This window comes from Aedes albopictus, chromosome 1, assembly GCF_035046485.1.
Source record: "Aedes albopictus strain Foshan chromosome 1, AalbF5, whole genome shotgun sequence".
Lineage (NCBI taxonomy): Eukaryota > Metazoa > Arthropoda > Insecta > Diptera > Culicidae > Aedes > Aedes albopictus.
In genome coordinates, this window is record NC_085136.1 from 167,789,770 (window position 1) to 167,803,033 (window position 13,264).

The following is a 13,264-nucleotide window of genomic DNA, read 5'->3' on the forward strand; positions in this document are numbered from 1 at the left end:
GAGGCAGTGCTCTTTCCTCATCAACCAGTACACAAACTGATATGGGTTTCCCGTGATGGCGTCACGGAAAATAAATGGACCACATCTGCATCAGCCGACATTACGTCCGACCATCACCTCCTAATTGGCGAGATCCGACTACGCATTGCTAGGACTTATCGACAGAAGCAGAAAATCGGGCGCCGGTTGAACACACGCCGACTGGAAGACGCTGCGGTGAAAAGGTCCTCCGTTGAGGAGCTAAAGAACCGTGCTGCGAATATTCCAGAAGGTGGAAGCGTAGATCAATGGAGCGCCATCAAGAACGCCTTCATCGCCACCGGCGAGAATAATTTGGATGCGCTACGCACCCGAAGAAAGCAGTGGATCACAGATGATACCTGGAGGAAGATAGAGGAACGAAGGAACGCCAAAGCCGCGATAGAGCGCGCGAAAACACCAGGAGCTACAGCCGTAACCCGTCAGCGCTATTCGGAAGTGAAACGCTCATGTAGAAGGGACAAAAGAGCGTGGGCGAACTCCCTAGCCGACGAAGGCGAGAAAGCCGTAAACACCGGCGACATCCGTCTCCTCTACGATGTCTCTCGTCGCCTTAGTGGGGTGAATGCTACGATGCACGTGAAAAAACACGTCTGGACAGTTACTGACCGACCGGCCGACCAGTTGAAACGCTGGTTAGAGCACTTTGGAAACCTTTTTCAAGTGTCGGCCACGCCATCAACATTTCAGCATGCTCCGCCAAGGGTTCGACGCATTATCCGTGTCAACACCGAGGCTCCATCAGCGCAGGAGATAGAAACAGCCATCCGTAGCATAAAATCGAACAGGGACCCCAGGGGTCGATCGCATATCAGCTGAGATACTCAAAGCTAACCCTGTAGTATCCGCACAACTACTGCATCAATTATTCTGCAATATATGAGAAACCGCGACATTTCCGGCCGACTGGATGCAAGGCGTCTTAGTAAAGGTACCCAAAAAGGGCGTCCTGGCTGTATGCGATAATTGGCGGGGCATCATGTTACTGTGTATCATTCTCAAAGTCCTCTGCAAAGTGATCCTGAACCGGACACAGGAGACGCAACTCTCCGACGGCAGCAAACAGGATTCCGTGCCGGACGATCCTGTGTGGACCATATTGTCACGCTCCGTATCATTCTGGAGCAAATCAATGAATTCCAAGAGTCTCTCTACCTGGTGTTCATTGATTACGAAAAAGCTTTCGACCATCTCAATCACGGAAACATGTGGGAAGCCCTCAGGCGCCTGAGAAAATCATCGGCCTCATTGAAGCACAGTACCGAATTTTTAACTCGAACGTGAAATCTGTGCTGCTATACGCCAGTGAAATCTGGTGTGTATCAGTGGAGAACACGCAACAACTGCAGGTCTTCATCAATAGATGCCTGCGGATATAATTCGTGCATGGTGGCCTCACAATTCAAGACCAACAATTGAAAAGGCCACAACAACATTTTGTAAACAAACATGTTTCTATTGACTTGAGGCCTTTTGAACTCCACCCACACACCTCACCACCACTAACAGGAAGCGCAAACAACAAGCTTTCTGATAGTGGTGGTGAGATGCGTGGGTGGATCTCAGAAGGCGTCAAGTCGACAGATACGTGTTTGTTTACGCAATGTTGATGTGGCCTTTTCAATTGTTGGTCTGGAATTGTATCTCCAACGTGGAGCTCCATCGTCGATGCCATCAAAAGCCGATAGCGACAGAAATTCGGGAGCGAAAGTGGAGGTGGTTCGTCTACACTCTACGCAGGGGCGGAAACGAAATCTGCAAGCAAGCGTTAGATTGGAACCCAGTAGGACATCTCAGCAGAGGCACCCCCAGAGACTCATGGCGGCGCAGCCTCAACAACGAAATCAAGCAAGTACACAAAAATTTGACCTGGCCACAGGTCAAGGCAATGGCTGGCAATCGCCCAGGACGGAAATCTTTCAATTCGGCCCTCTGCATCACCGTGGGTGCCCAGGACTAAAAGTAAGTTTCTTCTAAGTTTTTTTTAACCGGAGTGTCTTCTGGGATTTCTACAGAAGATATTGTTATTTCTCACTGAATTCTTCCCGTGCTTTCTTTCAGACTCACGCTGTACCAGATTTTTTTAGGTGATCCACCTGAGCTTTTGTTTTTACAGGTTTTCTATGCATTATTCCCAGAACTCTTTCCGGAATATTTACCGTCAATTATCAAGAGATTGTGGATACTCCTTTGGAGATTTCTTTCAAAGGTACTCCCAGAGTTGATGCAGGGTTCTCCTCAAAATGTCTCCTGGGATAACTTACGAAATTCGTTATAAGAAATTACCGGAGAAATTTTCGAAGAAATCCAAATGAAATCTTGCGAGAAACTTTGACAAGTCTTATTGTCATTGTCGAAGGAAACTTTTATTGAAGGACAAGCATATTAGAGATGACAAATTTGACACCATTTTTTAATCTCTTAAATTCACGCAAGCCTCGTTGGATAAATGTACAACTTGTGCTGTAAAAATCATCATTTTGCAACTCGTTACATAAATAACTAAAATTAAATTACTGCACACAGTTTGGAAATAGATTTTTCTGTCTGTAAGATGTTTCGAAATACTCCCTGATAAAAAAGATCATAGAAATACAACAGAATGTGTTACACACGTTGAAATAAATGGTAAGTACCATTAGTTCAATAATTGTTGAAACGACTCTATGGTTTTCCACCATAGCATGTATTGTAAATGCCACTTTTACAATAAAAAATGGGAGTTGTTATGTATCTTAACCGTTATGTGTCCGACAAACTTTTTGCTTTTTTCTACACCGTGTATCTTAAAAGGGCGCTGGGTACCCGGGTACCCTGTCGGCCACATAAGGGTTAACAATAAAAAATCCAAATTTTCTGGAGCAAATTCAGTTAGCTATCATTTATTTTATGGTGTATTTATTATTTGTATCTCTAGTGCTATTAATTTTATTGTGCACGTATTGTATTTTAAATACAGAATTTTTAACAGGAAAATACGTAACAATATAATTTGTTGTTCAACATTAAAACTTGTCAGTACATTTTTTTTCCAAAAGAGTTTCCATTGGAATCTGTTTCCTAACTGATTGAAAATTCAATAAAAAACAATAGTACATATAGTAAAGAAGTAACAACACCTACCTGCCGCAGCGTCCTTGTTGATGATAATTCCTCGGTGGTCACCGCCGGCCACGTGTGTCCTCTCGCCGACCTGCTGCACCAGCTTGCGCTCGATCAGCAGCACCGTCGAGTTGGCCGTCTTCCCACGTGGTGTCATCACTACCTGCTCGTCTGCTGCGGGTGGCACCGTCGGATTGCTGGCACCGAATGGCGCTGTCTGACTGATTTTGCCACCGTTCTGCATTGGTTCGCCGTTATTGTTGTTATTGCTGATATTGGTAGTGTTGTTGTTCTGGTAAATGTGTCCTCCTCTATCGGCCCCATTTAGCGTCGGAGACTTGTGGGGCTTTGGGGGTGGAGGCGGAGGCATAGTCCTCGTTGGAAGAGGCGATGCCATGTTGTGGAGGAAGTGAGGGTCGCGGGAAGCGAGGTAAGATGTTTTATCTATATATCTGCAAGGAAAGGATAGGGAAAAATATAAACCATATTTAGATTCGAAAATTATTTGCAAGTTAATCATTGTAAAATAGTTATTCATGCATCGAGTTGCAAGAAGAAAATATTTTTATGTATCCAATGAGAATGCTGAGTTGTATAAATACAAAGAGTGCTTAAAAAATTGAGTTTTCCAACATGCTTTATTTTATGCAATGATTTCCCTAATAAACCAACACCGTAATGTAGACGGTTCAACAATACCGCATGGCGCATACTATTCGAATTGTCTAGATGGTACTCACTGCGAAACCGGCATTACCCTTTAAGGAGTTAAAAGTACCCTTTTTTTGCTTGTATATGGAGCTGTCAAAATAAAGGGTACTTGTCAATTTCTTGAAATGGGTAAATTTTGCCCTACTCATAGATCCGACCGTGTACTCTTCAATGGGTGAAAAATGTGTTGAACAGTTTCATGGCGCATCCAGTCGCACAAGACTGATGTTTGTGATTCTATGCTAAGTTTGACGATTTTTTCGGGTAAGTGCAACGAAATTAAATTATGTCTGAAAGTGACGAATTGATTAAGGATTTTTCATTTTATTAGGATGTTCGTGGTTCTGGACCGGCTCAGCCTTGGGCTCAGCGATCAAATTTGGAGCCAACATTTTATCGACTGAAGACCAGATGCCGAAAGTATGACCATAGTAATTAAGAATTAAAGATTAATTTATTAATGAATAAATATTGCACATTTACAAAATATAATTAGTGTTGTTTTTTATTTGATAGATAATTTTAAAATTCAAAAATCTCTAAGTCCGCATAAAATGATAAAAAAGGGTAAATTGTACTCTTTTCAAATTTCAAATCGTTCTAGAAAAAGGGTAAAATTCACTCGTTGATTTGACGTACAAGCGGTTTACCCTTTTAAGAGTAAATGCCGTTTACTCTTTTTATGAGTTCACCTAGTTACTCTCGAAATGGGTGAAAAAGTACTCTTTAAAGAGTACTTCAGTTTCTCAGTGTGTACAGACTCACTTGTTCCGATGTCGCTTATGATGTGTAAGTATGCCTTTACCAACCCCCCCGTAACTTGACAGATGAGCTCAGTTTCGCGTACCTACTTGCAAATCGCAGATGTCGCTACTGTTCGTAAACAACGGGTCCTTCCTTCACTGACGCAACAATTTTTGTCCATGCGAAAACATCTTTTTGTTTCATGGTGAGTGGAAGCCAACAAGCGGCTAGCGTTTCGTATCAAAAGGACGTATTCAACAGACGTGCAAAAACTAATGTTCATTAAATTGAAATTATTTTGATTTTTCTTTTTGGTGTTGTAAAAAATGTAATAAAACACATGTTTAAACGGTCTTCCATATTAATTGGTGACTGTGCATGCTAGACCAAACCGAAGATCAAACTCGAAAAAAAAATCTGCAAATGATTATTTTTAACTTCCATTTTGGATTGGCCACCAGATATGTAGCTGTAAAATGTTAGCACAAGTATCCTAATTTATTACTTGCTGGTGCTTAATAACCGCGCTAGAAGAAAACACGAGTTTCTTATTAATTTTATAAAAGCCGACTATTTTGCCTTTACTTGTTTTACAGATATAATTTTCGCTTCTAGTAAACAAATTCATCATGCCGCACTTAATTTGCATTTACCTACCACAAAAAAACGGAAACAACAAATGTTTAATGTTTTAGTATTTTTTTTTTTCGGTTTGTTATTGTCGGTTTTCGTCCTTATCAAAAGTAGCGCTTGCAGCTTTGAATCTGACAGTACCACCCGGACCAAAATTTTTAGGTACGCTGACGTTGTTCGGCAGCTGTCAAGTAGCTCCCGGGTTGGCCTTTACTGAGACCTGGCTCAATGACATCACCTTTTCTGAGCAAATTTTTGGCACCGCATATTCCGTTTTTCGAGTGGATCGTTCCGAGCGCACACGTACTAAAACCTCAGGCGGATTCTTCTGGCAGTCCGTTCTAATATAAGATGCGTTTTACTTCATCCACCTAACACTGCACCGATCGAACAGTTATGGGTTGAACTGAAAACTGAAGGCCATGCCTTGTATGTTTGTGTGATCTACATTCCACCCGATCGCATTAATGATCCATCCATTTTATGCTCAGACACGTTATCTTGGATCACCCCTCGCATGTCCTTAACAGACAAGATATTGATTTTAGGAGACTCCAACTTTCGATCAGTCCAATGGCTTCGAAGTAATACAGGTTATCTATACCCGAACATCAGTTGTTCTTCCTTGAATTTGGTTCAAAAACAACTACTGGATGATTTCGGATTTGGCCACCTTCTGGATGCTGGGTTCGCCGCAAAGTGCAGCAAGCTCGTGGTTCATCCTTCTCCGCCACACACTGTTCTCCTGCACACCGCCGAAGATCGTCCTTAGCACGCTTCGCTCGAAAACTCCGAGTGCTTTCAGGTCCTTCTCGAGCATGGTCCATGTCTCGTGCCCGTAGAGGACCATCGGTCTTATTAGCGTTTTGTACATGGTGCATTTGATGCGTGGGTGAAACTTTTTCGACCGCAGTTTCTTCTGGAGCCCGTAGTAGGACCGACTTCCACTGATGATGCGCCTCCGAATTTCATGGCTCACGTTGTTGTCAGCCGCCAGTAAGGATCCGAGGTAGACGAATTCCTCCACCACCTCGAAAGTATCCCCGTCTATCGTAACACTTACCCAGACGGATCCGGTCGTGTTCAGTTCCGCCTACCAGCATGTACTTTGTTTTTGAGGCATTAACCACCAGTCCGACCTTTGCTGCTTCGCGTTTCAGGCGGGTGTACAGTTCTGCCACCGTTCCAAATATTCTGGCAATAATGTCCATGTCGTCCGCAAAGGACACAAATTGACTGACAATGTAAATCCCTCCCCGGCTGTTGAGCCCGGCTCGTCGCATCACACCTTCCAGAGCGATGTTGAAGAGTAGGCATGAGAGTCCATCACCTTGTCGCAGTCCCCGGCGAGATTCGAATGAACTGAATAGTTCTCCCGAAATCCTTACGCTGTTCTGCACACCGTCCATCGTTGCTCTTATTAGCTTGGTTAGCTTCCCGGGAAAGCTGTTCTCGTCCATGTACCACGCCTACTTACGTCAAATCCAAGGAAATATTAAAAATTATTCCAAAAAAATCTGGTCATATATTGACAATCAACGTAAGGAAAAGGGCCTGCCATCAACTATGAACTTAGGTAACAATCAAGCTCACTCAATTCAAGACATGTGAACTTTTTCGTCAACAATTCGCTGCTGTTATTTTGTGAATGAGGATCTCACACCAAATCAAGAAAATAATGCTGCTTCGAAAGTTCCTCATCGTCCAGCTGCCGGTCCACATCCATACATAACTGAATCAACAATCGAATCCGCTTGCGCTCAACTTAAGATGTCTACAAATCCCGGGCCTGTTGGCATTTCTGCAATTATACTCAAACGATGTTACACATCTCTTGTGACACCATTAGCCGCCATTTTCAACCGCTCCATAATGTCTGGCCTTTTTCCAAATAACTGAAAGAAATCATTCGTGTTTCCTGTCTATAAGAAAGGCAAAAAGGATAATATTGTCAACTACCGAGGAATCGCAGCTTTTGTGCACTACGTCCAAACTATTTGAACTGGGTTTCTCAAACATAATTGTGCCAACTACGTCTCTCAGACTCAACATGGATTCATCGAAAAACGCTCAACATCCACAAACCTAATTGCCTATACGTCATTTATTGTGGAATTTATGGAGGATCACAAACAGGTCGATGCAATTTACACCGACTTCTCGGCTGCTTTTGATAAAGTCAATCACCAAATTATGGTAGCCAAGCTTAAACGCTTGGGATTTATGGCAGTCTTTAGACTGGCTTCACTCTTATTTAGTTGGCCAAACTATGTCAGTCAAAATAGGTGACACAACGTCTGCTTCTTTTCGTGTCGCTTACGGTGTACCGCAAGGTAGCCATATTGGAACTTCCTTATTCTTACTTCATTTGAATGATGTAAACGATGAACTCAAACGTTTAAAACTATCATATGCTGACGATTTCAAACTGTATTTTGAAATAACCTGTTACCGACACTACAGTTCTACAGAACGAACTAGATAAATTCACTTCCTGGTGCTCTCTAAATCGTATGAGCTTGAATCCGTCAAAATGCTCAGTTATTTCGTTTGGAAAGAAGAGGTCTCTGATACAATACGATTACACCATCGCTGGAGAACAGCTAAATAGGGTCTCGTCGATAAACGACTTAGGTGTTGTTCTGGACAGTAAGCTTGATTTCAAAGATCATATAGGGTATGTAACTTCCGAAGCGTCCAAATGCATGAGCTTTATCTTTCGTGCTGCGAAACATTTCACGGACATTTACTGTCTAAAGGATTTATACTGCTCTCTAGTCCGTTTCACACTCGAATACGCGGTTGTCGTTTGGGCTCCTTACTACAGAAATAGCGTCAGCCAAATAGAATCCATCCAACGCAGATTCATTCGCTTTGCACTCCGTCACTTACACTGGAACGACCCCCTCAATCTTCCTCGTTATGAAGATCGGTGTTTACTGATCGATCTACCGATCCTCGAAAACCGACGTAATGTCATTAAGGCTTGTTTCGTATCTGATGTGCTACAGTCTCGTATTGATTGTCCTAGTATCTTGAATTTGTTTAGTATTGATAGGGTATATGTACCATTCCTTGGCCTAATTTGCAAGCCGCCTTGACAATTCTGACCATAACTCGTGAATTAATAGCACTAGAAATAATATGTTGACCCTATTACACACTCTAGATAATGCACATTTCACCAATTGGAAGTAAACTAACGTAAATATTCAAGAGTATACTTAATTAAGTTGAAAAGATTCGATACGATGGGATGCAACGTTGGTCTATGGTACAAAAATTGGCCTATTAGAGGATAGAACGTTGGCCTATTGCTTTCCATGCACTAAAACCACTAATTATCTTTTTTTTCAAAATTCCTGCTGAATAAAAAGATTGTTTAATGAAGTATTTGTACGAAATAGGTAGGCTTGTTAAGTGGTGTATAAATTTAAGTTTAAGTTTAAGAGTACCCAGGTAACCACTAAGCACTGTTCTGAGCATTATAACGGCCATTTAACAGCTTTTCAATGCTAAATAGCTCTATATAAGCATTCCTAAAGCTTATAGGCACTATAACCAGTAAGAACTAAAATAAGCCCTGTAAGCCTATATAAAGCCTACAAGCTGTAAAGAAGTTTGTCAGTGCTGTCACAGACTCACAGGGCTTGGAGCACATGACGTTTATATCAATCAAAATAGATTTTGACCAAAACAGACTCGAGACGGTCATGATCAATGCATTTTAAACATCCATGTCGGACGGGATTGGCGGAACGGGATTATTTTTGTTGTTGGAATGTTTATCGGAATGGTGTTGTTAAATAGATAATGGAATCTGGTTATCTTGATTATTCCATTTTTTTCAATCAAGACAAACTCCAGCTCGTTTCCCTCTTCTTCTGAAACGTTTCCCGACCATTTATATAGACATTGTTTCTCCTGCATCAATTCCTACGTTCATCAGCACCAAGCTTACCAAAGAATCATCCTTATCCCATATCACTTTCAACCTTCGAAATGCCCAAACTATTTTGTTTTTCATGGTTTAAATACTAGTTTGATCACACCATTCCCATTGTGCATTGGTGGAGCAGATGAGAAAGGCAACGGACTTGGACTTGATCAGGAACCCGGAGGACAACAGCTAGAATCTGGATGAAGTAGCAAAAAAGCAACTTCAATGGAAGCGAAGGAAGTTAGAAAAGAACAGGTGATAAACAAAATATTTTTTTTCTTTTTTCTTTGTCTCACTTTTGACAACTTTCGCTCCAGAGACTTGGTACGATATTTTAAAGTTGGCCGTATATCAGCCGAATAATTCGCCAAAAGTGGCTTTTGAGCAGCTCTATAAGAGGATATAGAACCAATTAGCTCTGTTAGCCAGGTTCTACATTCGACTATAGAGCCGACTTAATGCCATTTTTACGGCTTAATGGTTACTTGGGTATATAAGTGTATATTAGCCGTAAGTAAATGTTTGTCATCATTTGGATTTGTAATTTCTGTTGATGTGAAAAGATTAGGAGGTTTTGCGCCTATTTGAGAGAGAACTAAATTGATAGTTCAGTTCAAACTGGCTTTTTCCTGCTCCGAATAAAAGATAAAAAGAAAAAATAATTATTGTGTTCTGAGTGGGTGGTTAAGCACATCTTATGGTTATCGTTTATGCGGGTTTTCTTCGGATTTTTTGATTCTACAACTCATTTGAGCGGCATAATGAACATTATGCAACTATTTTTCGTAATTATATGAACTATTGTAATATTTGCTTTTCCATGGGATTTTTTCCAGGCTACCGCGCAGTGTAAGGAAGGGGCGGATATTAAAGATGAATTTCACGGTTGATTTCGGAGTTACGACCACTAGACACGAACACGGCGCGGCGGTCTGGTAGCAGTAAAGCGTGTCCTATCGCTTGACAATCTGCGGGTACGATGCATGTTTACACTCCTAAACTTAGGCATTTATTTGAACAACCCATTTCTTGGTAGAAACCAGGCGGAAAATCGATGTCTCTTGCACGCTTTCTTCCGAAAAATACGCCACCATGACTGGAGCAAATAACCTTCAACCTGTGACTGATTGATGGGAATGGGTGATTCGATAGCGGGTAACTTTAACATGATGTTCAACAACAAATGATACAAATAGGGGAGCGGTTTCATTACCTACCCATCATACGTCACCAAATTATTCAATTGGAACGCAGGCAAAATCATTAAATTCTGCTCAAATTGATTTACAAACGGTCAAACTAGTGCTAAGCGCCTGTCTGTCAAATTATATAATGACTCATGCTTTTGCATCGTGTGATAAATCCATCAACAATTCCAGCATTTTCCCACCGAACCACTGTTTGGTTTCTATTTTTAAAGAAAAGTATATTTTTCGCGCCAATCCCAATTGAAGTCAAGGTAAATCCCACGGTTGAAACCCAACTCGTAGCTGGCCGCAGCGCTGCCATAAACATGGCGTGTGCCGAAGTTTAATGAGACAGCCGTGGAGCAATGTAGGGTTTTTTGCCATCCCCTGCCGCGGCCTGGCCGCGCAGCTTCCGATGCGATGGATTAGGTCTGGTCCAGAAGCCATACTTTGTTTTGAAACATGCAATTGCACAATCGGTTTATGGTTGTGGGTATGATTGAATTTTAAATTAAGACGTTACGCAAGATGAAAGATGCGGTGGCAGTTCAGATTGGGAACTAATCTATAATTATGGGGTCACCTGCTGGCCCAGTTACCAAGTCGTCGAATTCCCGTAGACAGTGGAATCGATTCCGTTTGGTTGGAAGGCAATCTTTATTAGGGTGGGCCAACGTTGTATGGGAAAATTTAAAATTGATCAGATTCAACCAGATCAAAGCTATTAAGATGCCCTTTGAGGTCCCAAATAACTGTGCAAAATTTGGGCATGATTGGTTTAAGGTTGAAGGATTCGTCATTGATATCACCGTCATCATTGAAATTTCAAAAGCAGTTTTCTCTTTCAAAACATAATAATTTATAATGAAAATGTATGGAATGCAGTGATCCATTCTAGATCTGGAATACAGTGAATACATTTTCATAACGATCATTTGTTTTTTGAACGAGTGTTTTCGAAGTTTCAATGATGACGGTGATATCAATGACGAATCCTTCAACCTTAACCTACATTTTGCGCATCGCGATTGAAGTTTGTATGGGATTTTACATTAGAAATCATACTTTTTCGTATTTTTCTTGAAAGTTGCTCAAAAAAGTCGTATACCATATAACCGCGAATGTTAAAGTATAGCCCAGGATGTGCCGAAAAACTTTGTCGAAGACCGCAAAGCGATCCGATGCATGTGGAAAAGGATACACTCTTCGAAAGTCAGGCCAAAAATTGAGATTTTATTATTGATGTTATTCCTTTACATGTTAAGAGATAAGCACACTCAGGCGATCATACTTACTTACTGGTCAGGCTAACCCGGATAAAAACTAACCATAGGGTGTATGGTGAAAACCATTCCTGCACCATACAGTGTACCAGCTACAATAAAGTGTATTGTAATGAAATGGTTCGCTATACTATACATTTACATTGGATTTTTATGTAACAATATATTATACTGTTTTTCTTACGTTTGAACCATACAGTTTTCCGAAACATTATTTTTCCGTGAATTTTTAATTATTTCTGGTGTTCGATTTGAATAGGTCGTATGTTTGCTGTGATTCCTATGCAGATTCGACCTCTCTCTCTTCTCTCTCTTCTTGGCGTAACGTCCTCACTGGGACAAAGCCTGCTTCTCAGCTTAGTGTTCAATGAGCACTTCCACAGTTTTTAACTGAGAGCTTCCTCTGCCAATGACCATTTTGCATGTGTATATCGTGTGGCAGGCACGAAGATACTCTATGCCCAAGGAAGTCAAGGAAATTTCCTTTACGAAAAGATCCTGGACCGACCGGGAATCGAACCCGTCACCCTCAGCATGGTCATGCTGAATACCCGTGCGTTTACCGCCTCGGCTATATGGGCCCCACTCAGATTCGACCTATTCAAATCGAACACCAGATTTATTCAGTTTAAGATTTTTTCCGTGCTTTGTTTTGTTGATGTTTGTGACTTTTTTGATGCAAAGGAAAGGTAAGAGAAAAAAGTGAATAAGTTGAAACATCATTTTAACCTTTTGGAATCGATTTTTTTTCGCCGCTGTCGACGCAACCTCGCTGGTGTCGAATACGTTTGTTATGCTCGGTTTCATCGCCGGGGTCATATATGACCCCTCCGGCTCCAAAGGGTTAATGCCAATAACATGTTTAAAACAGTGGTAAACTAGATGTCCTAAGAACTGCAGGTCCAAGCAGGGGTCCAAGAGATATGGCGGGCTCGAGGGCGGGCTAGGTGTGTAGAGTACGATGAGAGAAATGCGAATGCAATGTAGGCCAACCCGGAAAGATGCAGGTCAGATTACCGTAAATCAGTAGTTGAGTTTAACACAGCCTCCTCTCACCGCAATATGTACTGCCCACAGGAAAATAACGAGCCAACATCTCTGGTTCCCACTTCCAGCCGCCTCGTTGAACACAATAGCGGCGGCTCGGCGGCTTGGTTCTCCATGATAGCGCAACAACATAATTCCAGGAGCAAAAATCAAAAGCGGCGAAACTTTTTTTCACCAATTTTTTTTTACCTTTTAAAATCGTTAGTTTAAGCGAAACATGATTTTTAATTTCACAATTATTTATTTAAAAATGAAGTCGTAATAGTATCAGCTCGTCTTCGTCACGGGAATAAAGTTTCCATAAAATTTAGAATTGTTATTGACATGATGCAGCCACAGTCAATAACCGATCCTGGATTTTGATGCTGACCTCAAAAACATGGCCGCGTGACAGGAGGCTGGTTCAACACTATTCTTTCTGTATTTGCATTTAGGGGAGTTTTCTCCTCTTCTCTCATGTGAACTTGCCTTCGACCACAATCGAATCAAATGCGGTTGACAAACTTTATCTTTGACGTAGAGTCATCTTTAACATATGGACTGGACTGAACACTGAAATGACTTTTAATATAGGCTCA

At 41.5% G+C, this 13,264-nt stretch overlaps 1 protein-coding gene across 1 annotated transcript; it reads right to left on the reverse strand.

The window, feature by feature from the left end:
• Positions 1-3,079: 3,079 nt before the first annotated feature.
• On the reverse strand, positions 3,080-3,619 carry LOC134285263 (uncharacterized). The gene has a single exon (XM_062845760.1). The coding sequence runs from the start codon at positions 3,536-3,538 to the stop codon at positions 3,116-3,118; it is 423 nt and encodes a 140-aa protein (XP_062701744.1). The 5' UTR covers positions 3,539-3,619; the 3' UTR covers positions 3,080-3,115.
• Positions 3,620-13,264: the final 9,645 nt, after the last annotated feature.